This window comes from Poromitra crassiceps (genome assembly GCF_964638095.1).
Source record: "Poromitra crassiceps genome assembly, chromosome: 3".
Taxonomy (NCBI): domain Eukaryota; kingdom Metazoa; phylum Chordata; class Actinopteri; order Beryciformes; family Melamphaidae; genus Poromitra; species Poromitra crassiceps.
Window position 1 is genome coordinate 57,070,317 of NC_139625.1, and position 18,508 is coordinate 57,088,824.

The 18,508-nt window shown below is 42.5% G+C and overlaps 1 protein-coding gene across 1 annotated transcript in view; it reads left to right on the forward strand.

Annotated features, from left to right (window-relative positions):
• Positions 1–18,508, forward strand: part of LOC310772738 (guanine nucleotide exchange factor DBS-like) — a 153,793-nt gene that overhangs the window by 89,290 nt on the left and 45,995 nt on the right. The window contains exons 2-4 of the mRNA XM_083632647.1: positions 1,170–1,253; positions 6,240–6,354; positions 10,841–10,931. Coding sequence (XP_083488773.1) covers positions 1,170–1,253; positions 6,240–6,354; positions 10,841–10,931 — 290 coding nt within the window. The remainder of the gene's footprint in view (positions 1–1,169; positions 1,254–6,239; positions 6,355–10,840; positions 10,932–18,508) is intronic.

The following is an 18,508-nucleotide window of genomic DNA, read 5'->3' on the forward strand; positions in this document are numbered from 1 at the left end:
TTAACTCTTCTCCTCTCCCTCCCTCTCCTTCTTTTCCCACTCCTCTGTCTGATCCTGTCTTCCCTGCTCCCCAGTCTCCTCCCCATGTTGTCTGCGGCAGGTGATCCTGCAGCCGGTGGAGAAAACTGCGTTGTCACAATTCAATAATGTTATCTTTAGTAATGTCTGAATGAAGAACACTGTTGTGGTGTGGGTGTAGGTGTGTCTATTCTAAGTTGAAGTGAATGCTCCTCAGGTAAATTAGATTCTGAATTTAGATGACTGTGTTGCCTTTAGCCCTACTCACTTTCTTCGCTGCTTTAGTGCTGGACTTTTGATCCTGTAGCAGCCCTACATTTGTTTAGTCCTTGGCTCTCTCTAGGCCTGCCATGTTTTAGTCTCTAACAGACATTACGTCTTAAGTTGAGAAGATAATTCAATATTATCGTTATCGTCTTTCAGTAGAATCATATCATGATGATATGGTGATTTTGGGATATCATGACACAATTCTGCTGTCTAAACTGATAACAAGCTAATTTTACTCACTTTACTTACTTTATCCCTAATTAAGTATGAAAGATCTTATGCAATATTTTCTAAGGAATATTATTTGAATATTTATATTTTGTTCCACATGACAACATTACCATTCCGTTCAAATGCATTTGTTTTAACCAATTTGTTTATTTGGTTTTCAGAACACATTAACAGTATTACATATTACAAATACATAATATGTACATATATAGTATTAGTAGTACATTCTCAGTTCAACTGGCTTTAATGAGATTCTGGCTTGGTAGGTCATGTTGAGCTGGTCATTTTAAAAGTAGCTCGCAAGCTTAGTTTAGATTCTAAACTAACAAATAGATACAGTATATGTACATAGGCCTACCATTCATGAAATTAAAGATGCTGAAACAAATCCAAATCCTTAATTCTGTTGAGATGGCAGGGCTTGTTGGTTTGTAAATGTAATCCAATGTTCTTAACCGTTCTTGCCAAGAGTTGAGGACCTCCAACATGGCCGCCAGAGGACACATTCTCACCTTAAATCTCTTTATTGCCAAGCAGTCATCAGAAGCAACCTACTGTATGAGGTGATAGAATAGTGCTTAAATATGTGTGTGCGTGTGTGTAGAGACATAACTAATAGACTCTCTCTCTCTCTCTCTCTCTCTCTCCAGATGACATCATGCAGAGGGAGAACGCGTGTCTGTGCGCAGCAGAAATTGGCTCTGAACTCGAGAAACAGTTTGCCTTCCTCCCAGGTTGGTTTTGGCTCAGTCTATCAATCTGATGGCTAATAAGACTGTGGGACAGATGGCCAATATCTTAGGGTTTCCGGTATGTCCACACCAAGAGTACCTCTTCCGTGCACTATTGTTTACAGTCCGATTGACGTGAGAACAGAGTTGGAGCTGATCGAGTCTATGCATTTCGGCTAATAATAATAAGAATAAGAATAAGAATAAGAATATATAGCTGCATATGAGATGTCATCAGACTGTAAACAATGACGGAAGCGGAGGTCTTGTGGCGGCCATATCCGCTCAATACCGGAATCCCCAAAATATCGGCCATCTGTCCCACAGTCTTATTAGCCGTCAGACTGATAGACTCTGGGTTCCCAGATTGGTTTTGGCTTAATGTCTTTCTCTGCCTGTCCTCATATTGTACTGTATGTATCCTGGATTTGGTGGTACTGCGGGAATCAGAATTATAGTCAGACAGTTCAAATAAATAATTATGCCTATTATATCTCAACTAATCGGGTTGATCAATGATGAATATCTAGCAGGCTAAATATCTGGTTGTGTCGGGAGAGCTATTTTTTTTCTCCAATATTTTATTTTCATTTTTCTGAGAAAACACAGTAGATTGGTGCAAACTACTGTCCCACAACTAAAAACAAAACAAAGACAAATTTAAAAAGCATCCACATCTTAGACGTTTACTAAGATCATTCTATTATCTATTGAATCCCAACATAATATTTGAGATAGCAGTAAACTTAATAACTCTTAATAATAGACTTAATAATAACTCAGACTTAGTGAAGCTATTCTGTAGAATGGCCCATATGTTGTCTGAGCGTGTGTTAAACAAGAATAAAGCCGTGTGAGACTGCGTTTGTGGACTTGTCGTGGATTCTCCTGGTGAAATATCTTGTAATGTGTGATCCTCTGTCACAGCTCAGTCATATAGTGTGAAAACCACCAGCCAAAGACTCATGATTACAAGACAGCAAGTTGTGTAATCTGAAAAGAACAGTGCGATGACTGGCGACCGTCGAGTAGTCTGTCCGTGCCATAAGTTGGCACTTGACCCCTCTGCAGAGTTTCCTCTGATCAGTTACTGTTGGCATGTCGACCCAGATACCACACACAAACGCGCGCATACACACACACACACACACACACACACACACACACACACACACACACACACACACACACACACACACACACACACACACACACACACACGCATATAGAAACACACACAAAGCAACATAAAGAAGCACAGACACACACACACACTCAGGGCCCCGTGTTGGGTTACCATGACGACAATGCCTACCCGGCAACGGCATTTGAATAATTCATTCCCAGGATGATCTACTTTGCAACTTGACCCACCAACGGAAGAAACGGCCGTGTGTGTGTGTGTGTGTGTGTGTGTGCGCGTGCGTGTGTGTGTGTGTGTGTGTGTGTGTGTGTGTGTGCGTGCGTGCGTGTGTGTGTGTGTGTGTGTGCGTGCGTGTGTCTTTGTGTAGGGATCTTTAGATGTTATACTTGGCTTATCACAAGTTGTGTTTTTATCTTCTTCTTTTTGTATTTTCCTCAATGATGTGGTCATTGTTTTGGAAAATGTATAGAAACGTTAAATTAGCAAATTGAATATTAAGAAATAATAAGATTAGGAATTATATAATGTATGTATGCATGTGTGTGTGTGTGTGTGTGTGTGTGTATATATATATATATATGCTGCGTGGCCTCGCCTGCCCTATTGGTGCGCGCGCAATGTCTCCCTCTCTCTCTCCCTCCGTCTCTCCCCCCTCTCCCTCAATCTCTCTCCCTCAGTCTCTCTCCACTTCTCCCTCTCCTCTCTCTCCCTTAGTCTCTCCCTCGTGTGTGTGTGCGTGTGAGTCATGATGACATCATCAGTCATGTCACATAGATGTCACAATGCCTATGTATGACATCACTAGCCCGATCGCACGTAAAACGGCATGGCTGTGGCCGGACAAAATTCTTGAAACAGACAGAGTCCACATTGCCAAATTTATATATATGGGCTCCTATATGGGCTCCGCATGGTGGTCTGCCAGATAATTGCAATTTATTTTTTTATTTTGAAACAGATAACAGTTTTTACATACACATTAACCCTGAGGAGTAGCCTTTTTTTATTTTTTATTTTTTATATCGTGATATTGGGGGTGGGGGGGGTTACTTTCAGAGGCTGTAGTGGGCTCAGTTTTAAAGCCAGAGTGAAGTTTCTGGTATATGAAACTATAAGACCTGTCCTAAGGCATCGATTGGTACCATGTCATGCTAGTTTGTCAGGAAGGTGGCTAAATAACACTCCAAAGTTAGGGAAAATTTTGGCGAGCGGATTTTTTTTCTTCCAAAGAGGTCTTTTTCACAGCTTAACGTTGGCACATGTTGTGTGTGTCCGTTTTCAACCAGCAGCCTTATGTTGTTAATATTATTAATTATTATGCCATTGCATGGTAAAATATATATATATATATATTTTTTTTTTGGCGTGTGCGTGTGTGTGGGGGGTGGGGGTTGGTATACGCAGTGGAAGTGGTCCCTGGGAAATTTGGTTTGGTACATAGTGGTACTTGGTCGGGAAAAGTATGGGAAACCCTGCATTAAGTATCAATTTGGAAGTTACTGTAGGTGCCTTTTAGTGATTTGCCACATTCTTTGACATGCCCACTTTTGGCCAATGGGCGGGGAAAGTTAATCACTTCGAAGTTGGCCCATGGCCTACATTACTTTACTACCGTTTCTTATCCTGATAGATATCCTGCTGACAAACAAACAGAAAAATGTCGGCGTAAACATTACCTCGTTGAAACCCCATTGGTGGAGGTAATGACAATGACCTGCCACACTGCATTAGGTGTAGTGTTACAAAGTAATGCATTGCTGTAATCACATTACTTTCATGCTATAAGTAAAGTAAAGCATTACTGTTCTATCAGAAATCACATTACAGTTACTAACAGATCTGTCCTTACTTGTGTTGCCTTCTTTAACCCCATTATCAACTTAATATCTCTGAAAGATTCACTTTGTCAACTCCTGCCTTCAAGTCATGTAAACGAGCCCACAGAGTGGGAACTGGGAAATACAACTCTGAAATCTGAACATGATGATCTAGGGCAGGCTCTGTCTTTATTAAAAGTCTTGGAAGAAAGACTCCTTATAATGTGGCTGAGGTTGACTATTGGCCCAATAAATGCAAGTAAGCCTAGCACAATATTGTTTTATTATATGTATTTAGTATATATAAGCGCTATATAAAAATGCAGGCCATATATACAGTATGTTTAGGGATAACATGACATGACACAAATGTAATCAGTAACTAAGTAGCCTACTTTTCTCAGGAGTAATAAGTAAAGTAAAGAGCAGTATGTAATTTATAATATTTTTCTAGTAACAACCCCAACACTGATAGGAGTAAAGCTGGAATTGGCGATGTCTGCCTCACTACGCTCTGTTCTCCTGATACGACCAGATATTTAGCCGGCTAGATATCTGGCAGACCCATCGGTTTCCACTCGGGGAGCAGATTTATTTTAATGTTTAATTTATTATGCCTCCACTGCCGATAGCCATTATGGTTTTGGGTTGTCCGTCCGTCCGTATGTCCGTACATCCGATGTTTTTTGTTTTTTTTCAATATTTTATTTTTCAATTTTCAGAACAAAAGCTAAACAAACTCAGATACACACACAAAAAACAAACAACACATACCGACATTACAACACAGACATGTAAGGTGCTTGTAAAAAATAATAATAATAATAAATTAAGGAGTCCATTAGAATAGCTGGACGAATCACTCATTTCTAACCTCATCAAAGTAGGCCAGGAACGGGTCCCAAATAGTTGAGAACTTCCCAAGTGAGTTCGCCCTCATGTACCTGATTCTCTCCATGCGCACAACCGAAACCATGTCCGTCAGCCACAACTGAAAAGATGGTGGAGAGTGGGACTTCCACTCCTTTAGAATGAGTCTCTTGGCGACAGTCCATCCGATGTTTGTTAACACGATATCTGAGGAACGCCTTGACGGGATTTTGTCAAATTTGCCTCAAACGTCGAGATGGACTCAAGGATGAACTGATTAGATTGTGGTCATCAAAGGTCGAAGTTCAACGTCACTGTGACCTCACGAGCGCCATTTCCAAGCTCATTAACGCGATATCTCAGGAACGCCTTGACGGAATGTCTTCCAATATGGCTCAAACATCCACTTTGACTCAGGGATGAACTGATTACATTTTGGTGGTCAAATGTCAAAGTTCAAGGTCACTGTGACCTCACTAATGCCATTTTCTAGCTCGTTAACACGTTATCTTAGGAACGCGTTGATGGAATTTCGCCATATTTGCCTCAAACGTCCACTTTGACTCAGGGATGAACTGATTACATTTTGGTGGTCAAAGGTTAAGGTCACTGTGACCTCACGAATGCCATTTTCAAGCTTGGTAATGCCATATCTCAGTAACACCTTCACGGAATTTCTTCACATTTAGCTCAAACGTCAAAGTCTGGACAGACATGGATGTTGACTGCTCACTTGTTGGCGGTGGCATATATCCACGGTGCGGTCGTTCTAGTTTTCAGGATGTATTCGTGAATTTTTCCATTTTCTCCTTTACCCCCTGTATTAACTCCATGTAGCCCTAGGGGTACCCCAGTTTTGGAACCACTGTATTAGATGAAGCTTTAATAATCCCATTGAATTTCAGGTGTCACAGCATCAGAAAGTAGTTGATTAAGTTATTAACCCATTGATACCTGATGCAGCATTTGTGTGTGTATCCCTTTAAGACCGCGAACCGCGTTAACGCGGTTCCGCGGTCTTAAAGAGATACGCACACAAATGAGGGATATACACACAAATGCTGCATCAGGTATCAATGGGTTAAAGTTATGACTACAGATATAAATCATTGACACCATATTGCAACTTACAGTATATTGTCACTGTTCTGTTCTCAGGAGGCCATGGGATGAACGGCAGCCCCATCATCATCTTCCCAGAATTCCCTGCTTTCAGTGAGCTGGAGGAGGAGGAGCTTCAAAATGTCCTCCACTACCTGGCACGTGTCCCCAGGTTAGACACACACGCACACGGCTGGGGCGGCTGTAGCTCAGGAGGTAGAGTGGGTTGTCCACTAATTGCTTTGGATAAAAGAGGTCGGTGGTTCGATCCCCGCCAGTCCACATGTTGAAGTGTCCTTGGGCAAGATACTGAACCCCAAATTGCTCCCGATGGTGTACCAGTACACTGTGTGGTAGCTTGCCGCCATTGGTGTGTGAATGGGTGAATGTACCTCCTCATTGTAAAGTGCTTTGGATAAAAGCGCTATATAAATGCAGGCCATTTACACACACACACACACACACACACACACACACACACACACACACACACACAGACACATACACATACAGAGAGTTTACTTATGTCACTTTTGGGGTCATTACATTGACTTACATGCATTCCCTGAAGGCTTACCGTAACCACTACTTGCCAACCCTAACCTTAAAGGAGAATTCTGGTTTTTTACACCCCGGACCTTATTTCCAGCTTAAAATATGATGTTTTACTCACCCAGAGAACTTTGGTTTCATTCTGATTGCCATAGAAGATATTCAGGTCAGAGTAGAGTCCGATCTGGCCAAAACGGGGCATACGTAGTACACACTGTAAATAAGGTATTTTCTGCAACATCGCGATTCATACCCTCATAATATCTCGCCCATAAATGAACATGAATCCGTCTAGTCTCCTCCCGGCTGCCTCGGTTTCCTCATCCGGGGTCTGTGAATCCAACAGAGGCATTCCTCCTCTGTTCTCGGCCGTGCAGAGCTGCCCGAGGCAGCCCAGAGGAGACTAGACAGATTCACGTTCATTTATGAACGAGATATTATGAGGATATGAACCGCTACGTTGCAGAAAATACGTTAATTACAGTGTGTACTACGTATGCCCTGTTTTCACCCGTTTTGGCCAGTTCTATAGGACTCTACTCGGACCTGAATATCTTCTATGGCGATCAGAATGAATCCAAAGTTCTCTGGGTGAGTAAAACATATTTTAAGCTGGAAATAAGGTCCGGGGTGTAAAAAAACGTAATTCTCCTTTAACCTAAACCTAAACTTAAACACTGACCCTAAAGTCAGCGTTTTAGCAACGGGGGGGGGGTGGCTTTTCCCCCCAATTGCACCCATTATCCCCAATATCTCTCTCTCGCGCGTGCACGCGCACATGCAAGCACACACACACACGCACACACGCACACACACACACACACACACGCACACACACACACACACACACACACACACACACACACACACACACACACACACACACACACACACACTATCCTTGCGTCACACATGGGCTTCAGTGCATGGAATCAGGCCAAACAAATCAGTGGTGTAATACTGTGAGAAACCAATAGATGGCAGCACAGTGCCAGTATCGGCTTTGTCTCACCTGCAGCAGGCACAAAGGAACGGATTCTGGAGAGAAAGAATGGGAAGAAAATATAGGAGGGAATACAATTTAAAATTTGATTATTTTTATTGTCCATTGTAGATAATTTCTTCTGTCCTTTATGTGATGAGTCAATTCAAAACCAATGGTATAATTTAAAAAACATTGAGTTCCACCTGAAAATCAAAAGGTTCCTCTTAACATCATAAGAGATGGCAGATATCATATTCAGCACTGTTACTTTGACTGTGGCAGTAATAATAATATTTGGTAATTCCATTTATACATTCAAAAATATCTACCGGTATACATGCATTTCTTGAGCAAAAAACAATTTTGTTGAAGTTCACTATCTTTAAAATATAAAGGATCCTGATTGTTTGTCTATCAAAGACTAAATGTAGTTTCCATCTTTTAAAAACTATTATTATACCATTGTTTGTTTACAAGGATGATATGAATAATGGTTTATTATTATGATGATGATGATGTGGTCTGAATGCTGTTTCAGAGGCTTTTCCACACTGATAATAAGAATACAATTATAGGGGAAATACTGATTTAAAAAACTCTTTTGACATAGTCACATTTATATTTTTATATGTATACATTTATATTCACATTTATTAATATCAGCACACAGACAAAAAAAACTAAATATCAGTATTGGTATCAACCCTGTAGTCTCCACCACTCTACTCAGTCTTTGCTAATCAAATCAAATGAATTAACTGATAATTACTTTACACCTCACTTCTTCTATCCTTTCTTTTTTCTCTTCTCTCCTCCCTCCTTCTGCTCTGCATCCCTCCTTCATCTTACCTCATCTAATTGAGAGGACAGAGGGAGACGGGGGAAGTGTTTGTGTATATCTGTGTGTGTGTGCGTGTGTGTGTGTGTGTGTCGTCATGGCGGTGTATATATATTGCGGCTCATCACCTTTCATATCCCCAATCCCTCTCCCTGTCCCCCCCGCACACCAGCCATTCACACTCGGCTGCCACTCAACCGCGCTCCGAGCTCCGATTGGTCGCGGGGTGAATGGCAAGAGGCGGGAGCTTGGCTCTAATTGGCTCAGGCAGGGGAGCGGGTGGTGGTGGAGGAGAGAGAAGGAGAAGGGCACGGAGGAGGGAGATGCTCTTTAAGGATCTGAGCGGTCACCTCTCTCCATCTGAGCGCTGCAAACCGATTGTAGATGCAGGAATCTATGGATCACTGACAGCATTGGAATAAGGACCAGTTCATGAAAACCGTAATATTGCCGGATGCTAGCGATGGAATATTGAGATTTTCTTGGGGGGTCTTTTTCCTGGAATAGTGAAGGCGCGGAATTGGGCATGCAGCTTGATTCATGTGGCGAGAATGTTTTTCCAATAGGAATGGAGTGAGGATTTACAATCGACCCGTTCATTTGGTAGTATAGCGCATTCATTTTCTAATTGTGTGTGTCTGTGTTTGTGTGTCTGTGTCTATGGGTGATGATGATATGACAATTGGCTAATATTGATGCCCAGATGGACCACCTCAGCATATGTTGTCTCTACTGTGTGTGCGTGTGCGTGTGCGTGTGCGTGTGCGTGTGCGTGTGCGTGTGCGTGTGTTGTATTGCAACATTCTGCTTTTTGTCGACAATTGGTGCATTTTCAATTGAAAAGTAGAGCTGGGCCATATGGACTAAAAATCATATAGGTTTGAGTGTTTTTTTCCCCTTCTCTAGATGTATGGCGTTTGGAACTTTTATTTGCAATGTACACCACAACAAAATTTATAACTGCACCTCCATGTACTTACAAGTTGACACAATACAAATTGGAATTTCAACAAGAACAACAAACATTTCTGTATTTTTAGGCTGAATGGCGATACACAATATATATCTGGGTATTTTCTATGAAGTGTTCAGTTGTAAGTCAAAGCCACATGTGAGATGTCACAAGCACTTTTATTAAAACAAGACTGTGATCAAAATAAAATGCAAAGAGTTTCCTTCCCCGACTATTTGTGCTTTCACAAAATGAGATTTTTGATCAACAATAATCAGTAATGTGAATGTAATGACTGAGTGGGTAAAGGCAAATAATAGAGCAGCTAGAACAGTCTGGTAAGTTCAGACAATGACATCTCTTTACTGTAATACAGCCTTTAAAACCAGGAAAAGACACTTATGCCATATCACGATATTACGATATCCAAAAGATGATATCTCGTCTCTTATCACGATATCGATATACAGTATAATATCCATATATTGCCCAGTCGTAATTCAAAAGTCATTAAAATGTGTGTGTGCTTTGCTTTTGTGATGAGTGAGTGTTGGGATGCATCTGCATAATAAAGTCAGTTTCGTGCGCACACACACACACACACACACACACACACACACACACACACTCTCTCGCTCTCTCTCTCTCTCCCTCCCTCACACACACAGAGCTTAATGAGGCTCCTGCATAGGCTGTGCCTGTGGAATGGACGCCCATGTTACATTTTTACACACACACACACACACACACACACACACACACACACACAGAGCCAGGGTTGCCATGGTAATCAAGAGGGTCTCTCAACTGATGACAAATGCTGACTCCACACACACACACACACACACACACACACACACACACACACACACACAGACACACAGATCGAATTTGGTCCCAGAGATCTATATGGAAAAATGTTGAATTGATTTAGCATTGAATTCTACAACTTTGGAGATAATAATGGTGCAACTGAATGATCTGATTACAATAGTCATTTTAATACACGCTCTAATTCAATTATAGTGAAATTCAATTACTGCCCAAGTCCCCATCTGGCTGGGGGACCCCCTGGCATCTCCTCAAGGACCCCCTGATTGTCCCCGGACCACATGTTGGCAACTACCAAACAGGACAAAGCACACCCACTTGGTCCATTAAGATCCCCTGGTGGGATGTTGTGGTCCCACATTGTTCGATCTGTTGTCTGGCCTTTAATAATTGATAGACCTCGTGGTTGCTCTGGTGATAAGTGTGTGTGTGTGTGTGTGTGTGTGTGTGTGTGTGTGTGTGTGTGTGCGTGTGCGTGTGCGTGTGTGTCTCCCCTGCAGTGTTGCGTCGTCTGGAGTGGGTTTCATCCTGGTCATCGACAGACGACTGGACCGATGGGCTGCCGTCAAGGCCACCCTGCTCCGCATCGCAGTAAGACCCTGGCCTGTGTGTGTGTGTGAGAGAGAGAGAGGAAAGAAGAAGAGAGAGCAAGGGGGAGAGAGAGCATGGGAGGCATATGTGTGCGTTGGATATTGGTTTGTGTGTGTCTGCCGCAGCGCTTGTGTGTGTGTGTACATGTGCTGTGCAGGGTTCCCATGGGTCCTTGAAATCCTTGAAGGTTTGTGAATTTGAGAAAAAATATCAAGACCTTGAAACTTTTTGAAAATAGACATACAGTAAATAGACATGGGTCATTGAAAATGCTTGGATTTATTCCAGTGAACAAAAATAGAAACGCAACAGGGCAACAGTTTTTGCCCCCATTTTTCATGGGTTGAAATAAAAGATTGAAGAATTTTCTATGCACACAAAAGGCTTATATCCCTCAAATCTTGTTCACAAATTTGTTTAAATCTGTGTTAGTGAGCAGCACTTTTATTAGTGCTTATTATTATCCATCCACCTGACAGGTGTGTCATATTAAAGCAGCTACGAGCAACTTTTTCGATTGTTATTAAACAGTATAATTACAATATTGATGCATCACATCTTACCTATAATAGTAGCTGAGACCAAAGCCGTGTGTATCTGAGATTGCTCCCTTAGGTGATTAATAACTATGTGTCTGTCTAAACTCGCGTCAACAGGGGGCTCTCTAGAGAGACCGGACCGGGTAACCCGGAAGTGAAACGCGGAAGTGAAACCCGGAAGTGAAACGCAGCTGCCTGCCTACGCCGTTTGCGCTGCCTAGCAACATAACATAAACAATGTGAACGCCACGCATACTCTCGGGAACATCTCTCGTTATATTCTAACAGGTTTTTTGGAAGTTATTTTGTGGTTATGGCCGAAGTGGCTGCTGCAAACCGTTTCATTTCACTTCCTGATCTGCCCTGGCTACAGACAGACTAACACTGGCCGATTCACTCGGGGTTCAAGCGAGACTACTCTGCGTTGGTCTCGTCGACTATTGGAGGTAAGATGTGATGCATTGATATTAAATTTATACTGTTTAATAACAATCGAAAAAGTTGCTCGTAGCTGCTTTAAGATGGTGATTAACAGCATGATTATTGCACAGGTGTGCCTTGGGCTGCTCACAATAAAAGACCACTCTAAAATGTGCAGTTTTATCACACAACACAATGGCAGAGATGTCGTAAGTTTTGAGGGAGCATGCACTTGGCATTGGCATGCTGATTGCAGGAATGTTCACCAGAGCTGTTGCCCATGAACTGAATGTTCATTTCGCTACCATAAACCGTCTCTACTCTCTAATGTGTTATGCTGCCTTCAAATGGAACTCATGAGCTCGACATGGTTACAACATGGTTGTAAGTAGAAAAAGTGGGGTGAAAACCTGTTTGTGATGTTTGTTTGTGAATTGTTGTATGATGTTTCGGCCCTCCGGCCTTCTTCATGATCAACAATGACAACAATTATTGATCTTGAAGAAAGGCCAGAGGGCCGAAACGTCACACAATAACTATAGATGCATATGGAGCCAGAGTGTGCAACGCCTTTTTCCACTTTTTCTACTTAAGTTCATTTCCAGTGGTCGGCACCTCACCACAACCTTTGGTGTGCGTTACTTTTCCTTTGATATCCAACATCGTTATGACATGGGATGATGGGAAGTCACGTGTACACGATATCTTTAATTCAGAGTTTTCAACAAATGAGTTAGATCAAATCAGTTAGAATTAGGGATGAAACGATAACCGGTTTTAATGATAACCGTGATAAAACTCCTTACGATAACCGTTACCGTACGCTTTGAAAAACATGGTAAATACTGCCAAAGTTGGCAGCCGTCTCCAAGATGCAGACGCGCAGCCTTGGAGAAATTATTTCAGTGAGTGTGTCAATCCTTTTTGGGTTTGAGTTTTCAATATAAAACTTAGTGAAATGATTTCTGTGAGAGTATTAGTAGTTTTTGAACATTTGCAGCACATTTTAACAATACCGTGATAATACTGATAACCGTGATAATTTTGGTCACTATAATCGTGATATGAAATTTCATCTCTAGTTAGAATCAAATTGACATATCCCCATGTTACTTCCGGCTTGGTCGGGCGTCCATACAGGCACGATTGGCTGTGCCTGCAGGTGAGAAGGGATCGGGGGTATGTGTCCTGGTCGCTGCACTAGCGCCTCCTTTGGTCGGTCTGGGAGCCAGGTCAGGGAGGAAGGGAACTGGTGGGAATAGTGTGATCCTCCCACGTGCTACGTGCTGCTCCCCGCTGTCAGGTGAAAAGAAGCGGCTGGCAACTGCGCATGTGTCGGAGGAAGCATGGTGCTACTCTACGGCTCTTCCCAGATCAGCAGAGGGTGGAGCAGGGGGGGAAATTTACCAACTACAATTGGGGAGAAAATGGGGGGAAATCCGAAAGGAAAGAATCAAATTGACATGACGTATCACTAGCATTCCATTGAGTCATACGTCATCAATATTAGCTTCTTCTTTTTTCTTTTTTCTTTATTATTCTTTTTCTTTTCTTTTTTAACTTTTGAGCACAAATGTAGGGTATTTGTCAAAAATATGTGGTGAATAGTGTGGCTATATAACATGGTGAGGGCCGGACTCAGAAACATGAAATATCTTAAAAATGACTAATACACTGGAGAGGGGGCTTTAGGGGGGCGAGCAAGCAAACGAGAATGCTAACGTTAAGCGAACCTTCAGCTATGCCTGGGATTGGAAATGTAAAAATTCTCAGTGTTGTAACAGTAAGTAACCTTAATCCGTGCCTCAAACTGTCGTGTTTGGTCCTTGAATTTGAAGGAATTAGGTCTGGAAAGTCCTTGAAAAATCCTTGAATTTAATTAATGTTTAAGAAGGTGTGTGTGTGTGTGTGTGTGTGTGTGTGTGTGTGTGTGTGTGTGTGTGTGTGTGTGTGTGTCGTGTACACATTCCACCTGGATCACATTTAGACCATCCACAGTGTGTGAGGCGTTTACTCAGTAGCTCCTGTAGTGTAGGGTTATGTGTTTGTCATTTGCCTACTAGCCTAGTTAATGGGCAGCGTAAAGCCTCCCCTCTTCTAACTGAGATGATAAGCTGCATGGAGAGGAAAGGAGGGAGGGGGGAGAGAGGAAAGTGTTTTTTTCTCCCCCCATACAATGACAGGTGCATGTCCACTATATTAGATGCATCCTATCTGCTTTGCTAAACACAGTTGTACTTTGCGTCCCTTAACAATGAATTATTCTTTTCATCATTCTACCTGTGTACATGTACTTTACAGAACTTTCATCAGCCAGGCTTTAGTCAGGAATTATGGTTTTTAAATTGGCAGTAAATTCAATTTCAGGAAGCATTAAACAGGCTGTTATAGCCCCCCCCCCCCCCCCTTCCCCAAATCAACCACCCACCCCAACCCCCCATCCCCCTTTGCCAAATCCACCATCGCCAGTCAAGGCATTGCTGCCCTTGAATGTCATGGCCATTAATGGGTCTGAGGCTGTATTTATTGCTTTAGGGCAATAGATACAGGAAGATTACTAGATGAATTCAGATATGATCATTAGCAGGAAGATTGTTTATTGCAAATTATTTGTATTTGTATTTGTATTTTTTATTGTAAAGCTGTCCTCAAACAAAGGAAACACTCATGAAATGATCACTTTGAGGGTGATGATACATGAGCTTCTTCATGAGGGAATTAAGGGGGAACCAAAACATCAATGGGAATGGCAATCAAGGGGGACCCGTTATAGTGGAAAAACCGGCAAAATTACCTATCCACATTGCGTCAAATTACTACTTGTATATCAAGATGCACCATACCCTAAAACAGGGGTGGGCCATTATTTTTCCTGGGGGGCCACATGAGAAAGCCTGATTGTTGCTGGGGCCCAAAAAAATATTGTCATGCCGTAACCTCTAATTTGATCACTATATTCAATTATACTGTGCGCTTATTCTTATTATAGGTCATCTCATTCAATGTTTTTAGCTTCATAAGTAAAATGGTGTTGTTTATCTTAGACCTCCCGGGCCAGGCAGAACGATAATGCCCAGGTCTGCCCTAAAACCTTTCAGATAAACGGCTAAGAGTTTGGTTTTCCAGCACCATTTTTGATGCATAATTACTGTAATTTAGGCTCTAATGATTGAATCCCAGCATTGTTGTGTCGTCCTCTAAACGCCCCTCTGTGCAGTGTGATTAACCAGCCCTGCCAACATGCGGACCAGGCATTTCCAGGCCACGCACATCTGCTGGGACCACGCTCATCCCGCATTACACCGTTTAACCTCATAATACATGCAAATGTATGCTAATACATGTTAATTGGACACTGATAAACATCAAGCGTAATGGTTTTCCAAGAAAACTAAGAGACAATTCCTCCTTTTGGGGCTCTTTGCTTTAGTAATTGAACTCCACCAGAAAAGTTTATCATGTACACACACGCACGCGCAAACAAATGCACACACATACAAACACCCCGAACACACACACACACACACACACACACACACACACACACACACACACACACACACACACACACACACACACACACACACACACACACACACACACACAATGAATAATAATGGAACCATTCCAGCCCCATTGTCTTGTTCCAGTCCATTGGTCCAGTCTATGTCCTGGAAAGGGAGGTTGATGAACTGTTGATATTGCTGATAGCTGGTGGTCCATCAGCCATCATCTCACTGGTTTAATTAAATGTGTGTAAAGACGCAAGTTAAAACACACCAAGGCAAATGCCATCAGTTGTATCTAATATAATTTGCCATCAAAACTACAAGAAGCTGGGGAGCAATGACAAGATATTATTTGGTCACTGTGATGAATTATTAGAAGGTCAGCAAACTATCGGTTCAGAGGGAACTCTGGTCCTGAATGCTCCCTGATATGACATTTATAGAATTCTGGTGGTTTTTGCTTGATCTTTGCTCTTAATTATAATCATAATGATCAATCAGGACTCACTTACTGTTTTGTGCCATAAAGCAGTATATTTCCCTCCAAATCTGACCAGGTGACATGCAATGTAAGATGCACAGTACACAGTAGCATTTTTTTTCAGATCAGCACTTTGCGAGCGTGTGTGTGTGTGTGTGTGTGTGTGTGTGTGAGTGAGAGAGCACCACTGTGAATTGTGGCACAGGCACCCCATGGTGAAAGCAGGCAGCGTTATAACTCAACCTCAAGGCATGGAAAGCAGACGGTGAGGTGTGTGTGTGTCGCATGCTCCCCCCACACACTCTTCCCAGTTAGATCCTCCATAGTAGATGTCCTTGGCGAGTGCGCTTGTCTTGTCCACTAGCCAATGACATGTCTTACTGGAGAGTGAAGGTCGTTCATCTTCCCGTGAGAAGCTCCACTCGCCAAGGCGGTTCAAGGTCGGCCGCTGCCATCGTCTGGTTTCCCTCCAGAAAAAAAGGGGGGGGGGGGGGGGTACGGTGGTGCAGTGGTAAGCACTGTCGCCTCACAGCTCGAAGGTCCTGGGTTCGATTTCCACCTGGGACGCTGTGAACGCTGAAGTAATGCGTGCCCGTCCGCATGTCCTCGAGTGCCCACCGCCCGGGTGGGGTCATCAAAAGGGCCTTTCTGTGTGGAGTTTGCATGTTCTCCCCGTGCCTCCCGGGGGTTTCCTTCATATAGGAACCCCTTCACCAAAACATGCAATATCCTGGTTGCTAATGTGGTTCCTCCTCTGGTCGTTAAGGGCGCCTGTTCGGAGGGAGGGGAACTGGTTGGAATAGCGTGAACCTCCCACGTGCTATGTCCTACTACCGGTGAAGCCCCCTGTCAGGTGAAAAGAAGCGGCTGGCTAACTGCCCATGTCTCGGAGGAAGCATGGAGCCAGTTTCGGCTCTCCCCAGATCGGCAGAGGGTGGAGTAGCAACCAAAAAAGAAAAGAAAGAAAAATAAGAAAAGTGGGCAGTATTATCATGTAAAGGCGGAGATGAGTGTAATAACACATCTACAGGCAGGGTCAGGTATAACATGCGGCCATTATTGTTAGTTCCATGCTCCACAGATGGCACTAACTGACCAGCAGTTTTCATTCGCTTCTTCTGGCAGGGAAATTCTGGTTTTAGTCTCCCATCCAGTAATGCAGTGTTCAATTAAAATCTCAGCTAAAAAGTTGATACAGCAGATCCACCATGTTTCAAATGTAATCTCTTTATCATATATGGGGCATATTTCATATCCTAGACCAGAACCAGTGTTGCTCCGTTTAATAGAGTGAGGAGGGAGACTGGGGGGGTTTCAACATGTGTTATGGATGGATGTATTCTCATATGGTGCCTCTCAGACTCCCAAGAGAACGATGGAGATGTCATTAGTGGACAGGGATGGAGATTTTCCTCTCCTTCATCCATCCTTCCTTCCATTCCCCCCTCCCTCGTTCCCTCATCTCTCCATCCTCATCCGCCCTTTGATCAACGAAAAAGGTTATTCTAATCCTTATCATTTATTTATGTGCTTTTTATGCGATGAAGTGTGTGTGTGTGCATGAATCCATGGATATGTATGCGTGTGTGTGTGTGTGTGTGTGTGTGTGTGTGTGTGTGTGTGTGTGTGTGTGTGCGCGCGCGCGCGCGTGTGTTACATGTGTGTGTGTGTTCATGTGTCAGGGGACGCGCTGAGCAGTGTGTGTGTACTCTCATGTTAATGCAGGGGCCATAGATAAATCCAAGACCTCTCAGGGTTTATTGTGTTAAAATGACTTCCAGGGACCAAAATATTACAAGTGAATTATCTCTACTGTTTTTCAACATAGTATTTCAGATGGAATCACACATATATTGCTCATGTTGCATCATGGTGTGTTATTGGTAGATGATGCATTTGATCGGCTTCATAAAATAATTTAATAATGCACAACTCAACTAAGACAACACAGTAACCAGTCTAACCAGTTTCTTAAAGGACTACTTTGCTGATTTTCAACCAGCTTTGTCTCATTACGATGCCGGTAGTATATTATGCGAATGAGCAGAAAGATAAAACAAAAATACAATTAGTGCAGGTGAGATTCAAAACAAAGAGGCTTATAAAGGATTTCTCACCTCAAAATAAACAAGAATATGCTTCTTAGTTTATTGGGTTGTAATTCAGGCATTTTTTCTCACACATAGATCGGATTAATGTGTTCTAGTGTTGTAATTGTCGGTTGTGTTGTGTTTAATTACTACCATCCATTTGCTCTACTCTATTGTATTTGCCTTTCCTTTGCTGTATTTGCTGCTGCCGTGTATTTGGGATGGAATTACAATGGAGACACATTTGCTTTATTCTGTTTTACAGGTCCATACTCAGGGATGCGCGCGCCACAACTTGCCAAAAAATGCTCATATTATAAACAGATTGAATTTGGGAAAATGAAAAATCTGCTTCGTCAGTCCCTGCTCAATGCCCATGTGCAGTTTCAGATTGATTGGCCAACCCATTGAGGAGATACTGTAAATGGGTGCAGAAGGAGATAATATGGGCAGAGTTGGCTTCATTATAGTAGAATAACTATTATATGGAGATCAGCTGAAAGACATGTAGTATATTCCAGGGTGTAGCTCATGTTGT